This window comes from Ricinus communis, chromosome 4 (assembly GCF_019578655.1).
Source record: "Ricinus communis isolate WT05 ecotype wild-type chromosome 4, ASM1957865v1, whole genome shotgun sequence".
Taxonomy (NCBI): domain Eukaryota; kingdom Viridiplantae; phylum Streptophyta; class Magnoliopsida; order Malpighiales; family Euphorbiaceae; genus Ricinus; species Ricinus communis.
Genome location: NC_063259.1, coordinates 29,343,652 through 29,362,530, shown reverse-complemented (window position 1 = coordinate 29,362,530; position 18,879 = coordinate 29,343,652). Strand labels below are relative to the sequence as shown.

At 33.2% G+C, this 18,879-nt stretch overlaps 4 protein-coding genes across 6 annotated transcripts; 3 read left to right on the top strand and 1 right to left on the bottom strand.

The window, feature by feature from the left end:
- The first annotated feature begins 2,569 nt into the window (after nucleotides 1-2,569).
- Nucleotides 2,570-4,554, top strand: LOC8266039 (40S ribosomal protein S13). The gene is made up of 5 exons (XM_048373017.1): nucleotides 2,570-2,761; nucleotides 2,854-2,926; nucleotides 3,122-3,260; nucleotides 3,597-3,783; nucleotides 4,296-4,554. The coding sequence occupies exons 1-5, from the start codon at nucleotides 2,739-2,741 to the stop codon at nucleotides 4,327-4,329; spliced, it is 456 nt and encodes a 151-aa protein (XP_048228974.1). The 5' UTR covers nucleotides 2,570-2,738; the 3' UTR covers nucleotides 4,330-4,554.
- Nucleotides 4,555-5,871: 1,317 nt separating this feature from the next.
- LOC8266040 (chloride conductance regulatory protein ICln) lies at nucleotides 5,872-7,899 on the top strand. 2 transcript variants are annotated; one of them, XM_015723253.3, is made up of 7 exons: nucleotides 5,872-6,191; nucleotides 6,269-6,392; nucleotides 6,637-6,751; nucleotides 6,852-6,911; nucleotides 7,011-7,061; nucleotides 7,163-7,257; nucleotides 7,664-7,899. In XM_015723253.3, exons 1-7 carry the CDS (start codon nucleotides 6,025-6,027, stop codon nucleotides 7,730-7,732), a joined length of 681 nt encoding a protein of 226 aa, XP_015578739.2. In that variant the 5' UTR covers nucleotides 5,872-6,024; the 3' UTR covers nucleotides 7,733-7,899. The 2 variants fall into 2 exon arrangements, with proteins under 2 accessions (XP_015578739.2, XP_002510919.2); XM_002510873.4 differs by having other exon boundaries at nucleotides 5,876-6,191; nucleotides 7,011-7,073.
- A 128-nt stretch (nucleotides 7,900-8,027) lies between these two features.
- LOC8266041 (flavonoid 3'-monooxygenase CYP75B137-like) lies at nucleotides 8,028-10,635 on the top strand. Its single transcript, XM_015723942.3, is given in 3 exon segments — nucleotides 8,028-9,496; nucleotides 9,669-9,956; nucleotides 9,958-10,635. Coding segments are annotated over 3 exon segments (1,521 nt in total). The 5' UTR covers nucleotides 8,028-8,602; the 3' UTR covers nucleotides 10,297-10,635.
- Nucleotides 10,636-13,130: 2,495 nt separating this feature from the next.
- On the bottom strand, nucleotides 13,131-14,923 carry LOC8266043 (40S ribosomal protein S20-1). 2 transcript variants are annotated; one of them, XM_002510876.4, is made up of 4 exons: nucleotides 14,770-14,923; nucleotides 14,510-14,645; nucleotides 14,275-14,388; nucleotides 13,131-13,475 (listed from the first exon to the last, which is right to left on the bottom strand). In XM_002510876.4, exons 2-4 carry the CDS (start codon nucleotides 14,625-14,627, stop codon nucleotides 13,333-13,335), a joined length of 375 nt encoding a protein of 124 aa, XP_002510922.1. In that variant the 5' UTR covers nucleotides 14,628-14,645; nucleotides 14,770-14,923; the 3' UTR covers nucleotides 13,131-13,332. The 2 variants fall into 2 exon arrangements, with proteins under 2 accessions (XP_002510922.1, XP_048229366.1); XM_048373409.1 differs by having other exon boundaries at nucleotides 14,736-14,810.
- Nucleotides 14,924-18,879: the final 3,956 nt, after the last annotated feature.

Sequence of the window (18,879 nt, the reverse complement as noted above, 5' to 3'; positions counted from 1 at the left end):
AACGAGTACCTTTAGAAAAGCAGTCTGAACATTTCGTATCTCGCTCAAGCAATGGGCATCTTCAAGACTGCTTAATATTATTAATCTTCTTTTTTAAATTACACTTGGACCCAATTGATGTAAATCAATGTCACACTCAACCCTTCTAGTCATCATTATCCTAGTCAATTTTCTTTTATCTATATTGTTCTAATTATGAAAAAATATATTCGAATTAGATTTAATTAAATATACCTTAATTAATATATGAACTACTGGAAAAATACTAGTCATATGACAGTATTATGAAAACCAAAAATGAAAAATTCTCAACTTTTACTTGTTCTTTTTTTCGTATAATTTCTTTACATTTAATTTAAATTAGAAAAAGTTATGTCGAATTATAAGTATTATAATTGTTTTTTTATTAAAAAAAATATTTTTCAAAAGAATGTTGCGGTTTCCCATATGCAACTTAAAGAAAAAGTTTAGCGAAAACAAATTATTACTGGGGAAACAAACAGAAAATAGTAAAAGAAATAGGAACACTCAAAATTGAAATTTATGAGTTAATTAATTTTATTAAACTTGGAGCATGGACACCACCAGAATGATAGACACCAGTAATGCTCGTGGACGAGTTCCTCTTTCGATTTACATATTTATTCGATTCCATAATCGGAAGAGCATCTTTGCCTTTTCTTTAATGACCGGGTCCAAGCGTTTACCTAGCAAGACAATCAACCAAATAAATATATATATATATATTTCTCGAATTTTACTCTTCTTTTTTTCTTTTCTGTTGGTGTGGAAAGTTAGTTGGATGGTAAACACACCTTCGGGCTTCAGACAGCTCTCCTGGGCCCTTTCGTATAATTTGATGACTTGCGGGCTTAAAACTAAGGTTCAACAGGCTTGGACTGTACCCATTTTAAGTAGCATTATATAGCTATTATTATTATTATTATTTTGATTATAAAATTAAATTTATAGATATAAATTTATTAATATTTAATTTATAATATTTTAAAAATAATAATAATTTAATTATTTTAATTTTTTAATATTTTTTAATATTTTATTAATAAAATAATATTGAAATATTATTTATTAATTATAATATTTATATAAATTATCAATATAATGGATATTATTTTTAAAATTAAAAATTAATTTATTAATAAATATAATATTTAAAAATATTATTTTTTATAATTATAATCATTATTTAATTATAAAAATAATTTATTAGTTAATATAATATTATAATATAATTAGTATATGATATTTTTTAGAATAATTATTATCTAATTATAGAATTAGATTATTATTAATATGTTATTTTTAAGATTAGAATGAGTATTTAGTTAGAAATATAATTTTATTAATTAATAAAAAATTATAAAATTATACATAAACTTGAATCTCATGTTTTAAAAATAGTATATATAATAAAATAAAAACTTTATATATTAAAAATTAAGCATATATATTTTTAAATTTTAAAAATTAATATATATATATATATTAAAAAGTTACAAATTTTCTCTAAAATCGCCAACAAGCTTTTAACATATTATTTTTCAATTGTATGTTAGTGAAGTTACAAAGAGAAAATAAATGAATTGTTTTTTATTTCTTTTATTTAGATGGATTTCACCCTTCATTTCTTACTTTCTTATAAAAAGAAAGATTTTTCTCTTTTAAAATAGAAAGAAAATATAGAATAAAAAAAATTATTTTCATTTATCTCTTTTTCCTCTTTTTTTCTAGATAAAAAATTACTTTTTTTTCTTATTGTTTCTCTTGTTTTATTTTCACCTTTTTCAAACAAAGGATACAAAACCAAAAACTAATTATTGACAATTCGAACTATTTACCCATAGTCTATTAAATTTACGCATATTTGGTGCCAAAATTTTGTGATGAATTTTAAATTGAAAAAAGTATTAATAATCAAAATAGCAGTAACCATCCACGTAATATCTTTGTAAATGAATAGGATTAGGTCTAATTATTAATTAAATTTTAAATTTTATACATTTTAATAATCTTATTTAAATATTTAAAATCTTACTCTAAAAAATGATGTTACAAGTCAATTTAGCTTATTAATATTAAAATTAGTGAGTCGTTAAAGAATTTGTCACATTTAAGCATAAAATATATAAAGATTGCATATATGCGAATTTTTTAATGTTTATGTTTTTAAATTTATTCATAATTGTTATTCTTTTAATAAATATTCTTTTTGATTTTAAAATTTTAAAAATTATTATTAAAATATATTTCTAAGCATGAATTAAAAAATAAATATTTATTTTGAAATTTTAAAATTTTAAAATAATTAAATAAAATTACTAAAAAATCTAAAATTCAAAATTTATTAATTTGTAATTAGAGCAGAGGGAGTATGACCTACTATGCAATCAAACTCTCTCCGATGGATTTCATTGTAAAGAAAAATCACGGAGGGCTTGGAGTCGGCCTCTTTCAACATTGGAACATTGCCGTTCAAAGCTCAGCCTGGGCCTGGCTGTTTACCCCTCAATGAAAATATGCCCCTACCGCTAGTGAAGCCCATCTGCAACCTTAACTTTTCCATCTAGGTTTTACAACAAGGCCCATTTGGGTATTTTACAAGTGTATTTAAAACCCTAGAAATGTTATCAACACTGAATCTAGGGTTTGCCGTTAGTTGCAGAGGGGAGCTAAGCTAAGCCAGAGACAGCAGGAGCACAACCTACACAGCCGTCGCCATGGGTCGTATGCACAGTCGCGGGTATCTCCTTCTCTATCCACTTCTTATCTATTTATTTCTCTCTCTCAATGCAGCTTTTGATCGGTGCCTTTTTATTGCTTGGTTGATTGCAGTAAGGGTATCTCGGCTTCAGCTTTGCCTTACAAGAGAACACCACCAAGTTGGCTCAAGATCTCTTCTCAGGATGTGAGTACTATAAGATCTCCTATTACTTGCCTTTAGCGTCTTTTTAGAGGATATATGATTAGATAACTTATTTTACGATTTAAGACTTATTGCTATTGATTCGATGATCCCCATTGGGCGCAGTCAGCGAATAGTAGGTAATTGGATTGTGAAAAAGGAATGCTATTATTAATAATAATAGGTTATGTTTTTCAGGTTGAGGAGAACATTTGCAAATTTGCAAAGAAGGGGCTTACTCCTTCTCAGATTGGTGTAATTCTCCGTGATTCTCACGGTATTGCTCAAGTTAGGAGTGTTACTGGTAGCAAAATCTTGCGTATCCTCAAGGCTCATGGTATTATTCTTTTCCTTTCTTTATTGTTTTGTGGTTCATTTATGTAATAGTATTTGCTTCTTTTTTAGGCAAATATAACAAATGCTATTACTTGAATGATTGCTTGGGCTTTATTTTCATGTGAATTTGGAAAAAACTTTCTTCTGCCTGTTTGAATTTTTCAATTTAATAGAGTTCAGAATTAGCACTGAAAGTTTAACAAACTAAGTGCGCCAGTCTAAATTTGTATCTGTACTTAATTTGATTCAGAGGTATATTAGCCTCTTATTTCTTTGACAAAATTGAAACCATCAGCCCTAACTTGCTTTTATGTTCGCTTAATGATTTGTTGATTAGGTCTTGCGCCTGAAATCCCTGAGGATTTGTACCATCTTATCAAGAAGGCTGTAGCAATTAGGAAGCATTTGGAGAGGAACAGAAAGGATAAGGATTCCAAGTTCCGTTTGATTCTTGTTGAGAGCAGGATTCACAGGCTCGCACGCTACTACAAGAAAACAAAGAAGCTTCCTCCCGTCTGGAAATAGTAAGCCTGTCTACTTTATTGGAACTGTTATTATTTTTTTGTTGAAGTCTTATCATAAATGAATGGAGGTAGTCACTTTGTGTTTTTGAATGATGCGGGCTGCTCAGTTAACAAGTTTAGGACCTTCTAGCTTAACAAGTTTAGAGCCTCGTTTAGAACCTTTGGTATAATGGACTCATTTTGAACCTTGGCAAGTTTAGAGCTTGCTAGCTTATATTATTTACATGTCACCATAAACTAGAATTTGTAGAGTGTTTACCTTTGTATTTTATGATGTTTCTTTTTTTTAGTTTCTCCCCCACAATCTTTTTCTAGCTGGTTTTATGATGATGCTGGTAATAAAATTTACAAAATGGTGTGGTTGTAACTTGGTATTTTTGGGAAATTGATAGATGCTACAGTTCATTTGGTTATCCGGCTTTGCTGGCAGGGCATTTCCTTCTATAAATAATACTTTTAATGGCTATCAACCCTAATAGTTGGTCGCTAACTCAGATTTTGTTGTCTTGCAGCGAATCAACCACTGCTAGCACTTTGGTGGCCTAGGCTAGATATGATGCGCAGCCAAGTTTTGGGATATTCTGAGTAGATGTTATACTCTTATGGATCTTATTGCGGTTCGTAAGGTTTAGAAAATTTCTTGTGGCCAATAACTTTCATGTACCAAACATTTGCTTCTTTGAGCTTTTCTGGATTTCCTTTTAACAATTGGAGCTTATTGTGTTTAGCTTTGTTAAAACATTCGCAATTATTATCGTGTCATTTTGGTTAGTGGATTGTGGAAGCATATCCAGTCTTCTGTATGCTGCTGATAGGTGTGCTTTCTAATCTGGAAATTTTTGGGATTCTACTGCAATTTATTTTCTCATAATATTTGAATAGCGATCATTTAGTTATGTTTTGGACTTGAGTCAGAGAAGTTTAAAATAGTGCTGAGTTGTTATCCCATGTTGATGCCCTGAAAGATGTAACTGGTATGCAAGGTCAAACGAATTCTATTTCTCAACCAAATCAGTTCTTATCAATTGAGAAAAGGGGGATATAGTAGTGAAGCATCGAATTCTAACAGCAGATCTTCTCTGTTTTATGGATATTTCATGTTGGTGCACTCTACAGCATTGAAGTGTTAAGTGGGTGCACCAACATTCAAAATTATCAATTTAATCGGCCTGCTAAGTGAATATTGGTTCGATTATTGTTAGCCTTGTGGAAAATTTCTGATGAAAACGGCGTGTCTCTGTCTTTTGTTCATCAATGATTTAGAAGATATAAGGCCTGAGATATGCATGAGACATAAAAGAGAGAGATTCAATAAAGGCCAAATCTATGGGGGCTTTCTGTAATTTTAACGAAGTTTTTTCAAATTTTATTTTATCTCAAATCAGTTCCGTTTCTTTTCCATCATAAAATTGGTTACCTATTGTCTTTCGAGAAGGAATATATAATTTTTATTCGTGGAAATTAATTTGTACACTTTCAATATGTATACATATTACAAGTACAACATAAGAAATTGCTGGATTTTTTCAAATCTGTTGCTCCACTGGATTGATACTTTTATTCATCTCATAATTAGGTGGATTGTGTGAAACTTATCAATATATTTTTATATTTAAAGACTGAAAATATCTCATACTCAATAAGAACTACAAATACTTCCATAAAAAAGACGTATAATAAAAAATAAATATATATTTAAAAATCTGTTTTAATACATAAATAAAAAAAATAAAAAAACATGAAAGGCAGTTACCATCCATTTTATTAAGGACGGTTTAAAAAAAATAAAGAAAATATACATGCAAAAAAGAATGAATAGGAAGAAACAAATAATATTAATAGAATAATTAAATGTCTTTTTCTTATAAAATAATATTTTTTTCTACAGTCATACCATGTTAGTAAAGGTGTTCTTTTATATAGAATTGGCTAACACAACTGTCACATAAGTACAATCATATGTTATTTTCTTATTTTTATAATGTGGGATGAGATTGCAAATACATATCTTTTTAAATTGGAATCAGAATTTGATAATTATAAAAAAATTGAAAAGGTTTGGATTTGCTGAAAATCGAAATGAAACCCATGCACGTCGCTGCGTTTTAAGAAACTAGCTTTGTCGGGCTTATGTTGTTCTAAAAGCCCATTTCTTATAGCTAAATCAAAAACCCCCAGAAAACCCTACAAACGCCGGAGAAAACCTTAGAAGTCCTTCCACAGAGAATCAAAACCAGAAAAATGGTATTAGGGCTCAGACAATTCACTGAGAGAAGAGGAGACGGTACAGGAGAGCCGGTTCTCGACACCGAGAATGGTGAGGAACTGATGCACGTCCAGCCCGGCGTCGCCGTCGTCATAGGAAATCGTTCCGCAGAATCATCGGGAACTCTCTTTATCTCCACCAAGTATAATCTTGCTTTTCGTGCTTCACACTCTCTGTTGTTTTAATTTTATGCTAACATTAATAGAGGCTTATTTTCAGGAAAGTGATATGGTTGAGCGATGTGGATAGAGCAAAAGGGTATGCGGTTGGTTTCTTGTCTATTTCGCTTCATGCAGTATCAAGGGATCCGGAAGCTTATCCCTCCCCTTGCATTTATACTCAGGTTGAATTTCTCTTACTCATTTGTATTTCAGTTCTAACTGTTTAAGTTGGGGTTCTATTAGGTTCGAGTAACTTCAATTACTTCATTAAAGAGGTTTTCTTTTCTTTTTCTTTTTTGTTATTTTTATGCTCTCAGGGGATAATTATATTTGAAAATTTTCTAATTTTAATGTTCTTGTTCCTATCTTCTTCGTCTTTTCTACATAATGGTCCTGATTATCATTGTTATTGTTTGATGTTTGAAGATTGAGACAGAAGCTGATGAAGATGAATCAGACAGTTCAGATTCGGAAAGTAATGAGATATTTGACTTAGCCAAAGTCACAGAGATGAGATTTGTTCCTTCAGATCCTACCCAATGTAGTTTATACATTCTTCTTTCTTAAAATTAAGAAGAAAATTTACCCTGCAGCCTATGATTGTCAAGGATAACCGGTTTCGTTTTTCTTATGGATGGCAGTGGATACTCTGTTTCAGATATTCTGTCAATGTGCTGAGCTAAATCCCGAACCTCTTAATGGTGGGTACTGTCTTCTTTGGTGGAATATTTGTGGTATTGAATATGCTTTGCAATATTTGCTCTTTTGATTGATACTGTTTCTCTTTATTCTCTTTATAGAGGATGATGAAGGAGGGAATAATTGGGTTTTTAGTGCTGATCAAATGGCAGGTGATGATGCAGGTGTGGCATTTGCCAATTGACTAGGCCACCTTCTAGAAAATATATATGATATGTTTTCTTGACTATTTCTAACAAATTGGTATCTCCAGAGGATGATGATCCGGAATGGCATTTCTCTCAAAATCCAACTAGTTCGATTGGTCATTCAAATGGGGATCATGATGTAGCTCGTAGAGTGCTTGAGGTAGGCCTGTTGGTGACTGTTCCTTTATGCCTTTTGAAGTGCCTACCAAATTTTTGTCTAGTGGATTACCTGATTCTAGCTGTGATTGCAATTATATCTTCTCTGTTAATTTTTGTCCTTGTGGCAATGAGTATTAATCAGTAGAAATGGGAGTTTGTTGAATGTCCCGTTTAGTATGTTGATTTGACTATCTTCCATTCTGGTGTTGTGATTGCTTAAAATACGGGACTTGATAAGGATGATGTGGCCTTGCTGGGACCTGCTTGTATGCACAAGTCTGCAGAAATTCCATAGAAATTTTTAAACTATGGTTAACAGTATCGGGTTCTTCTTTCCTTCCTAGAACTGTTGCTTATGTGTTTTTGTTTGCCAAGTGTCTGAATAGCCAATGTGTTGATATGTGCAGCTTCAAATCAATGATCAGCGGTTTGAAGATCCGGACGAGATGGATCAGGAGGATCGCAGCAGTCACTAATGAACCTCCTTTGTCGTGGTTTCAAAATAGTTATTTCAACTGCTCTGTGTTTTCTTTCTATTCACCATGTGTAAATTTGTAATCTTTGACTTGTTTAAGATATAACATTTTATCAATTTTGTGTGTATCAAAATCCTGATACAGAATTAAACAAGTAATTGCAGTAAGTTTGAATTTTCTTAATAAAGGGACATCAGTGTTCCTGACGTATCATCTCCCTACACCTCAGCCTATTCTCATGTATAAGGCTGCCCATAAAATCATATTTTCTCCGTGTATTTGCCAACGGTAGAGAGCAAAAGAGTAACATCTTACACGCGTTGATGGTCTCTTGTACTTAGTGCCACCGCAAATTGTCTGTCTCCTCAATAATCAGTTGGACTACTGCAGCCAGCCATACGAGTCGAGAAAAAAACAAAAGGATAGATATGTTGTTTACACTTTTTAAGCATTTCACTTGCCATCAGATGGCATTATATTACACTCTCCTGAATCTTGATTTGACCAAATCAGCTGTATCAGTGATCATCCACCTCGAGCTTCTTATCTGTTGCTTGCGTTATATGTCTATGCTGTATGCATGTCGCAGTCTAAACGGTTAGCTCTTTTATAATCACAAAGACTGTTCCAGTTTCTTAGGTAATTAATATGCTAAATCTTTCAAAAAGGTTTTCAAGATCTGGTTGTCGTCTTTGAGAATTTTCCAATAGGAACCTGGAACTGAGCATAAATAATGTCTATAATTTGATTACACTTCCAGTTCTTCTCAAGCTACATATTCATTGTAAACATGATATCAGAAGTTTTGAGGAAGGATGCTAGCTTAATTTTGGATGTTGGTCATGGTGGTGGGATGGGCTTACAGAGGATATGTCGACCACCAGAGTGGCAGCAACGATTGTTGCTGCATTTCTTATCATTTTTTGGTATTCCTGGTTGATGAACAAATCAAAAACAATTTCTCCCCCATTGCCACCCGGCCCGCGAGGTTTGCCTCTGGTAGGAAACCTTCCTTTTGTTGAACCTGAGTTTCATCGTTACTTTGCCAAATTGTCTGAAATTTACGGGCCAATCTTTAAACTTCAATTGGGTAGGAAAACTTGCATTGTCATTGGCTCCAACTTCCTTGCTAAACAGATCCTTAAGGGCCGGGACGCAATCTTCGCTAATCGTGATCCTCCTGTAGTAGCACTAGCTGCCACATACGGTGGCCTTGACATAGCGTGGAGGCCAAATAGTGAAGGATGGCGAAAGCTTCGAAAGGTTTGTGTTCGAGAAATGATGAGCAACACTACTCTTGATGCTTGTTACATGTTGCGGAGACGAGAGCTCCGCAAAATGGTGAAGGAAGTATACGAAAAGGTTGGTTCACCTGTTAACATAGGCGAGCAAATATTTCTTACCATTCTAAATATCATCCTGAGCATGCTATGGGGCGAAGCGCTCCATGACAAGGATAGGAAAGGAATTGGGGTTGAGCTTCAGCAAGCGGTTCTAGAGATTGTTGAATTGTTAGGGAAACCTAATATTTCTGACCTTTACGCTGCCCTTGCAAAGTTAGACTTACAGGGGATAGAATCGAAAATTAACAAGCTGCGGCAGTGGTTTGATACGATTTTTGAGTCTGTGATTGCTGACCATAATTACGTCGATCAAGCTAAGAGCAAGATAAGCAAGGAATTTTTGCAGTTTTTGTTGGAGCATATGAAGCAAGGAGATAATAAATCCACCTTCTCCATTACTGAACTCAAGGCTCTTTTCATGGTACGTCTTTCAACTACATATTCATTTATGGGCAGGCAGTAGGAGTTCAATTTATTATATATGCTCTTTTTTCAGTGATAAAAAAAGTGCATCACTTGACTCATTAATCACTACTCATTTTCTGAATTCCTTGTATATATAAGCTGATATTTGGACATGATTTCGTCGACAGGACATTATTGTTGCGGGAACAGACACAAAATCCACTACAGTAGAGTGGGCAATGGCAGAAATCCTGAAACATCCAGAAGTAATGGCAAAGATTCATGAAGAACTGGAAAGAGTAGTAGGGAATAATAACATTGTAGAAGAATCTCAATTACCAGAGCTTCCCTACTTGGAAGCAGTAATCAAAGAAACTCTTCGACTACACCCACCCATTCCTCTCCTTATCCCACACAGCCCTAGTATATCCTGTACGGTTGCCGAATACACCATTCCTAAGGGTTTAAGGGTGTTCTTTCAATGTATGGGAGATACAGAGGAATCCCGATGCTTGGAATGATCCTTTAGAGTTTCAACCTGACAGGTTCCTAAAAGAAGCTGGAAAAAGTGATTACTGGGGAAATGACTTCAATTTTCTTCCGTTTGGATCTGGGAGGAGGGTATGTGCTGGCATTCCTTTAGCAGACAGGATGGTTAAGCATGCACTAGCTACCCTTTTACATTCTTTCGACTGGAAATTGGAGGAAGGGACCGAGCTTGATTTAACCGAGAAGTTTGGTATTGTTTTAAAGAAAATGACACCGCTAGTCTGCATTCCGACTGCAAAGTTATCTACTGCAGAGTCATACTGTTGAACTTGATTCACATGTAAACATATCAAAAGGGTTAATATCATGTCCGCATGAAATTTCCACCTGCATAAAAATTTGAGTTTCTCTAGTAATTGCCTGATCAGAGTTGACTCAGTAAATTGAAGACGTCTAAGGTACTGTAACACTACGATCAAGAAATTATGAATGGAAAATAAATATTGCAGAGGGTATTGAGGTTATATTATATGATTCCACACCAGAAATAAATTACTAAGTCCCAGTAAATGAGCAAAGAGTAACACCTTACACACATGAGCCGTACGGTGATCAATTTTCATTAACTCCATTTCCAATTCAGTTGTCTCTAAATTCGGTGGAAGTAACTAACTAACCATTGCAATATGCATGATCTAATGATACCCAAGAAAAAAGAAACTTGCTAAAATATTCATATGTTACTATTACAGGTTAGACTTCAACTTAGTATTCAAATGGTAGATTGGGCGGCTGTTGGACAATTGTTTTATCTAGTCTCAGGTTGTTGCGAACCTATGGCCTTAGTCGCCATGAGTTTTTAATTGGTTGCGATTGCCTGCGTTGTATAAAAACTTTTCTGCTTCTTTTATTTTTCGATTAAGTTGAACCTAAAATAAATAATTGTCTAAAACTTAGGTCCAATGTCATAGGCTCCAGCTTGTTAGCTAAACAAGTCCTCAAGGATCAGGATGCAATCTTTGCTAATCATGAAATGTCCTGCAGCACCATTAGCTTCCACACACATATGGTGGTCTTGACATAGCCTGGAGGCCTAATAGTGATGGGTGGCGAAAGCTTCGTAATGTTTGTCTTCGATAAATTAGGAGCAACACAAGCATTGACGCCCATTACATGCTCCAACGATGATGAGTTCGTGGAATGGTGAAGGCATTATATGGAAAGGTCAGTTCACCAACCAACATAGGCGAGAAGATGTTCCTACCCGTACTATAATTTTATTCTGAGCATGTTATGGAGTGAAGCACTCCATGATCAGGATAGGAATGGAATCGGGATTGAGCTTAGGCAAGCGATTGTAGCAATTGTTGTAACGGTAGGAAAAATATAATATTTCCAGACATTTTCCCTGCCCTTGCAAGGTTAGACCTGAAAGGAAATGAATCGAAGATGAACGAGCTTCTACTGTGGTTTGACAGAATTTTTGAATGAACAAAGCTGATCAAGTTAAGAACAAGGGGAGCAAGGACTTTTTGCACTTTCAGTTGGAGATTATGAAATATGGGGATGACAATCCTCCTCCTCCATTACTGAACTCAAGGCTCTTATCATGGTACATCTTTTAAGAACAACGAAGGAAAGGAAAGTTCAAAAAATCATTATCCTACTTTTTCAGCGACGGAAAATAAAAGCTGATGAAATACGTTATATGTTAAAATTCGAACATAACTTCATCGCAGGACATTATGGTTGGGACTACAGATATAACACCCACCACAGTAAGATTGGGCTATGGCAAAATTCCTGCAGCAACCAGAAGTATTGGCGAAAGTTCATCAAGCACTGAAAAGAGTATTAGGAAATGACAACGTTGTAGAAGAAATTTAGCAATACCTGGAACCGTTAGTAAAGAAATTTTGGGACTACACCTATTCCCCTCCTAATTCCACATATCCCTAACATGTACTTGCCGGATACACCATTCCCGAGGGTTCAAGGGTCTTTCTAAATGTATGGGACATTCAAAGACACCCCGAGGCATGGAACAACCTTCTGGATTTTCAACCTGAGAAGTTCTTGAAAGCTCGAAAAGGTGATTGATTACCAAGGAAACTTCAACTTTCTTCCATTTTGAGGAGAAGGAGAAGGAAAATCTGTGCTGGCATCCCTCTGGCAGAAAGAACGGTTACCTTATGCACTGGCTCCCCTTTTGCATTCTTGACTGGAATTCGCAAGAAGGGGGCCAAGCTCGATTTATCTGAGAAATTTGGAATTTGGCAGTCCTTTTAGAGAAAATGAACCCTCTAGTTTGCATTCCGGGTGCCAGATTGGCCACTCCAGAACAATCTTGTCAATTCTGCCCAAATGCATTTCCTTACATATAGCATTTCCTTGGTACACACACCTCAGGCTAATTTCGTGTTTAAGAGAAACTTACGTTCTTATGGAAATGTTTGGCGCGTGTTTTACCCATTTCAAATTTGTTTTCAGAAAAAAATTTAAGGCATCTTAGGCATAACATTTTAAGATTAAGAAATAGTGGAGGAAGAAGCAAAAGGCAGAAGGTTTTTGAGGTAAGATATATGATCCCAAACTAAACTTAGTACCAAGGGTGCTTTCAACACAAGGGGCACCTGAATTCCAGCCAAGTCTAGAATAATACGGCGAAACATAGTCAAAAAAAGTGCAATCGCTTTCAAACTTTAACTTCCGGGCAGTAGACTGAATGAAGAAAATGATAATATTATATTTGGTATTCTAGATTATCATGGTTCAGTATAGGATTCGCAGAATGAGAAGAGGTAGCAATAGGAATTGAGCAATAACAACCTAGTATGGGCAGAGGCCACAGTAAAACATTACTAAGATTTCCTTTGCTGGAATAGGCAACAAAGACCTTTTGCCAGCAAGGAAAAAAAAATTCTGCTTATACAATTTTACCTAATTTTAAAACAGTTGCGGCTGGAAAAGGGAGATGAGTAATTCGAACCTTAAACGGTGAAATAATGTTTCTCCAGACAAAAATGTAGTTCACAAGGCACAACACCAAATAAATCAATCAACAGAATAAATCCCCACTGTTGTAAAGCACCTCAAAACCCAATTTAAAAGCTAAATTTCTGGTGTCTAGCAAATAATTATCATAAAAAATGATATGGAAATGAAACAAAATTGTCACTCTGCATAACATAATCTTTAACATTAAAATAGTATTAACCAAAAACACATGCTGCATAAACCCTACAAGTATTCCTTCGAACAAGGCTGAAAGCAGATGTTCCAATTGAATAGACAACAAGCAAAGTTTTCTAAAGAACTAAATAAGCTGGCTGCATATAACCAAAAAGGAAAGTACAAAACCATTTATGAATCTGCAATAGTAACTTCGACCTCAACGCCAGGTTCAATTGTAATGGAAGTGATCTGCTTGACCACATCTGGGGAACTGAACAGGTCGATAACACGCTTGTGGACTCGAAGCTCAAATCTGTCCCATGTATTTGTTCCTGTCAATAGAATAGAAGATTAGAGGATAAGTTTAGCATTATATCACAACTTCCACAGCATGGCCACCTTTAAAATTAATAATAATAAAATACAGACAGCTAAACCATGTAAGAACAAAACAACAACCCACAGCTTAATCTATAAGTTGTAGAGACTGTTGGGATCCAACAACGGAGAAAGCTGATATATTAGTAGAGGTAATGAAAAGCCAAAAAAGTGTACTAAATTAGGGGTGCCATAAGAATAAAGCAGCAATTCTAAAACCAGGAGGTCACAAGAAAAATCTGAGAATTGAATTTAATATTTACTATTGTAACCAGACATCAAGGAGCAAAAATTTTGATACCTAAAGTCGCCAAGTAAAAAGAATATAGATGCATTGCAGAGTATAATAAAGATGATAAACAAATGGAAGATGTAACAAGGCTTGAGCATAGACTTAGAGGCAACTGAAATCAAAATCTACAAAGAAAATATAGCATTTATACACAATACTTCTTTTCCGCCATTCATACATAAAAGCAAACAAAAAGTAATGGTCTCTGTACTGCAGTTCAGATGATCATAAAATGTATAAAGTAATAACACTAAATAATAACATTTTCACTTGCAATTGTTTTGAATTCCCACAACAGACTCCTTTGATCTTATGCAAACATATGCACAGTTCTTTACATGAGTTATACATATAGTAGCAAACAAGGAAAATCAACATGTTCCGAGCATAAATAATACTTGAGTTGGTTCAACTATAAATCACGCATGAGAATTGACAAGCGAGTTATGTAAGTTAACTACCTTCACCACATGGAGATTTCCTAGTGGTAATGTGAAGAACCTTGGTAGGCATTCTAACTGGTCCCTTCACCCTCAATCTCTTGTCCTTGGCTCCACGTACCAAGTCAGCACACACTATCAAAAACAACATGTAATTTAAGTACAAAAGGCCAACATTAAAATAGACTCACATCTGATTTATCGGAACAAATTATCCACAAAACCCAGATTGACAGAAATAAATAAAAATAAAAACCTTTTTCAAGATTCTTGACATTTTTGGAAGATAGAGTGATCCTGATCTTATGAATCTGCTCTGGTGACTCCTCCAGACCAGCCTTTGCTGGTTTCATAGCTCCGTATGCCGCTGCCATTATTCCCCTTTTTGATTTCTGAGGACAAACCAAAAGAAAAGCAATCAAAAATAAAATTAAGGTAGGTAACAAAAAAGTTGAAATTTAAAACAAGAAAACAAATAGTACAATGATGTAAATTGAAGATAGCAAAGACAGAAACCTGAGAGAGACGAGAGAGAAGTAGGAGATGCGGCTTCTGTCTTTACCGTCTTCTCAAAACAACAGAGGAAGAGAGAGCTCGATTCGGGTTTATATATGTGAGCATTATTAGGGTTAGGGTTTTTAGGAGATTCTTAAACTGGACCGGGTCAAGTTTGTGGTGTTTGTAGTTAGATTTGGTTGGACTTGGCCCACTACAGGAAGATACCTTTTCGTTTTAATTAAAAAAAGGAAAAATAATTCATGTCGCAAATGTTTTTCATTTTATAAAGTTTTACAAACGAACAATTGTTGTTCAACTTGTTTTCGATCTATGCGTTTATCTTAATTAAAACAATATATTATTGTTTGTAATCATCATAAATATTAATTTTATTCTTATTATAGTATTTCAAAAAATAACTAATGGCATGGATAAAGTAATTTAAGAATAGTTATATGCTGGTAAAATAAATCTCATAATTTATATTTGTTGATTTGCCCTGGGTTTTTCTAATTATATAAGGACATTTTTAATTAAACATCTTGTTTTATTAGGCGTTTCACCAAGTTATCTTGTAAGTTGAGTTTGGTAATAAAAGAATGGATAAAACTTCAATTTGCCCTCTAAACTTATATTTAAAGGTTAAATATATCTAATTTAAAGATTTTCAATAAATATTTTCTAAGCTTATTTTCAAAAGTTAAATACATTCAATTTAATTTTTTATTTTAAATAACTCTCTAAATTCATATCCAAAAGTTAAATACATCAAATTTAAACTTTTTTAAAGTAAAATAATATTAAATCTTTAAGTCTTTTAATTAAAAAATTTAAAATAATATTTATTTTATTAGTTTATTTATACAATATCTAGTAGCGCATTATTCAAGAGTATATTTAGCAAAATTTAAAATTTGAGAGGTTATTAATGAAATAAATGTTACTTTTTACTTTTATAATTCAATTAAAATCTAAAAATTTAATGTTATTTTACTTTCTTTTTTTAAAGTTTAAATTGGATGCATTTGACTATTGCACTTAAATTCATGGGGCAAATTTATCCTCTGTCCATAGGAGAATGGATTGTGCAAGTCACATGGAAGGATAATCAGATTGCAGAATTGCTGGCCAATAGGCCTTCCTTCAATCCAGAGGCATTTACAAGCATTGATCAGTTTTTAGAGAGTGATTTTTAGAGCGTGCTCTCAATGACATACTTGAGGTTGTCTGTTACTTCTCAGAATTGACAGAGTAATAATTTCTTTCTTGTTCTTTTTTTGTTGTTGTTGTTCCATTGCTAAAAAATGGAACGGTAAAACAGAACTGTTTTCAAAGTAAGGGTGTTTGCACATAGAATGAAATTTCAATTGTAGGTGATTCCCCCTGCCTGCTATAGGTGAAACCAAGCCATCTGTAGAACCAAAGAAATAAAGACTCCTAAAGCAGAACATTTTGTTTCAGTACAGGGAAATAAGAACTCCTGTTTATATGTAAACTTGACGCATTTACGAGAGCACAGGCAACTGCAACGAATATGGCTAAAGTTTTGCATACGCTGGTAAAGATTTATTAGCTGTTTCCAAGTTAGCTGGGATTATAGCTTTCCTGAATTAAGTTGCATCTCTTCCTATCATCTTGTACTTAAGACAGAACTATTCCACTAATATAAGGAACTTTCATTACTCTTTTGGAAGACATTATTCCTTGTGCTGTGTGTATATTTCTGATTAGATCAACGGATGAAGGAACAAAATGACCTTCTACACTTCTTCTCTGTTGGATAACAATCATGAAGCTGTCTTATATTATCAGCTCAAGATTTTACTTTTCAAATTCAATATTATACAGCCAAGCAAGTCGATTCAAATAGCATAAAAGAAAATTCACGAGCAATGAACTACAAACTATCGAGGTCTAAGGCTAAACTGAGGGAGTAAAAAGAAAACCATCATCTGCATCTCATTTTCACATTAGTAAAGACATGCGAAGCGATTTGGATTATGGTAGAAAAGAAACAAATTTCATAAATGTATAGAGAAAAGGACCATATCAGCTCAGAGGAGTTAGATGGAAAGATGCCTGTTTCAAAAAGGATAAAGTTGGTGCCCACTGAATGCTCGAATGCACTGAAGAAAAGGCTCCCCGCCCCACTAATATGAGACACTGCTGCACGTTTAATTCATAAAAGGCTATAAAATCCTCCATCAGTCCATGTTATTCTTTTTTAAGAACAACTCAAAATAAACCGTAGACAACAAAAAGTGGTTCGCAACTTGGTGTCGAGGGTAACTAAAATTCTAAAAAAACAAATAAAATCGAATTGATACTTCAATTTATTCCGCTTAATATTTTTTTTTATAAATTTAATTTATTTAGTTTGTTCTCTTAGAAATTAAATTAATTCTTTTTTTTTTATAAAAGAATCAGTTTGACTAAACTAATTGAACTATTTGCTCTTTCATTTATTAACAAAATTTAATATTTCAAAGGAGTGGGTCTGTTTGGTTCGGTTGATTAATGCAGCCGCTTATTTGATAAAATTTTATTAGCAGTTATCATTAGTATATTAAATGACCATTTAGGGTATAATTTATTATTTTATATTATTATGTTATAATAATTAAAAATATTATAGTTAGTTTTTTCACTTAAATTGTATTATTACTAAAATATTTATTAAAATTATTTTAAAATTAGAAATTTAAATTTAAATATTCCTAATAAATTTTTTTAATTTCAAATATCATAATTATAAATATTATAATTATTTAAATAATAATTATTTATTATAAAATATACAAATTTAATTATTGAGATCAACTTAAAGAAAGTTATTATTAATAAATTTGAATAAAAACAACAATGTCTAAATAAATAAATAAAAATTAAATCAGTAATCAGCTGATAAAAAAATTATAAAATACAGTTGATTATTATTAAATTAGCTATTAAATATTATTTCTTAAGTGTTTACCAAAGGTTTTATTATAATTGTTTACTGAGAAATAACTATCGATTGCATTAAATTTTTAAATAAAAATCCTCGTAGTATAGTTTTTTTAGTTATAATTTTTTTTTAACTTTTATTCGGTTTGATAAGGTAAAACTATTTAATCAGTAGATATTAAGATCAAATTTTATTTAAAAAAAAAACTAAAATTTTATTACGAAAGAAAAAACACAAATCAAACTGAACTAAATAATAAAACTCAGTTTTTCTTCCGTTTGATTTATTAGCAAGTCCGATTCAGTTGTATTTTGAACTCCACAACCTTAAAGAATTCACAACTTCGAACCTACTCCAAGTAACGAGGCCTGGCCCTGGAGGCCTGCGATCACTTACGCCTGCCCCAACTCAATTTCTTTTGCCATTCGGAAGCGAGTAATTAGAGTCCATTTAACTTTTTGCTTTTTGAAAAAATTAGAGTCGAAAACTCAGTTTGGGTGATAATTTTAATTTCCGGAAGGGAATAAGATGACAATTTCTGTTACTCCCTTGTCATTGAATTTCAATGAAAAAGCTGGAATTTCTTTATTGCCGGTGTTGGTTAAAGGTTTTATCTTATTAGACACATTACTGAAAGCACATAATCGATGGCTGAACTATTATTGCTAACTTTTTTCCTTAATTTCTCAAACTCTACTCAAATACAGGCACACATGTAACCCATTAACGGGTTTTATTTGTATGGTTGCATATTGGTTCCTGCTCCTACCTACCTACATTTCGGAGAAATAAAGAAGCAAAATTGGTGACCCTGCAACCACGAATGGGTTGGGGACAATGCAACTTTATTTATGGAAATGGTGTGCAGGTAATGTCAGGCAATCCATATTTTCAACTTAAATGACTTTTCAGAGGAGTAATATTTCCACGATGTCACGGGCAGCAACCTAACTTGAGTCTTCAGTCACCTATCCTTGTTCCCATTCTTCCCTTCATTTTCCTTTAATATGTGTGGTCTAGGCTCTTAACTGTCCACCATTGAATTGCACTCTCCAGTAGGCTATCTGAGTATTTCTTTTCCAATTAACTTATCTGTTAGTTAGCAACACAACAGTTGGTACAGAACGCTCATCAACCTGACACATTGAGAAACCTCTCTTCAATCTTCACCAAAAACAAAA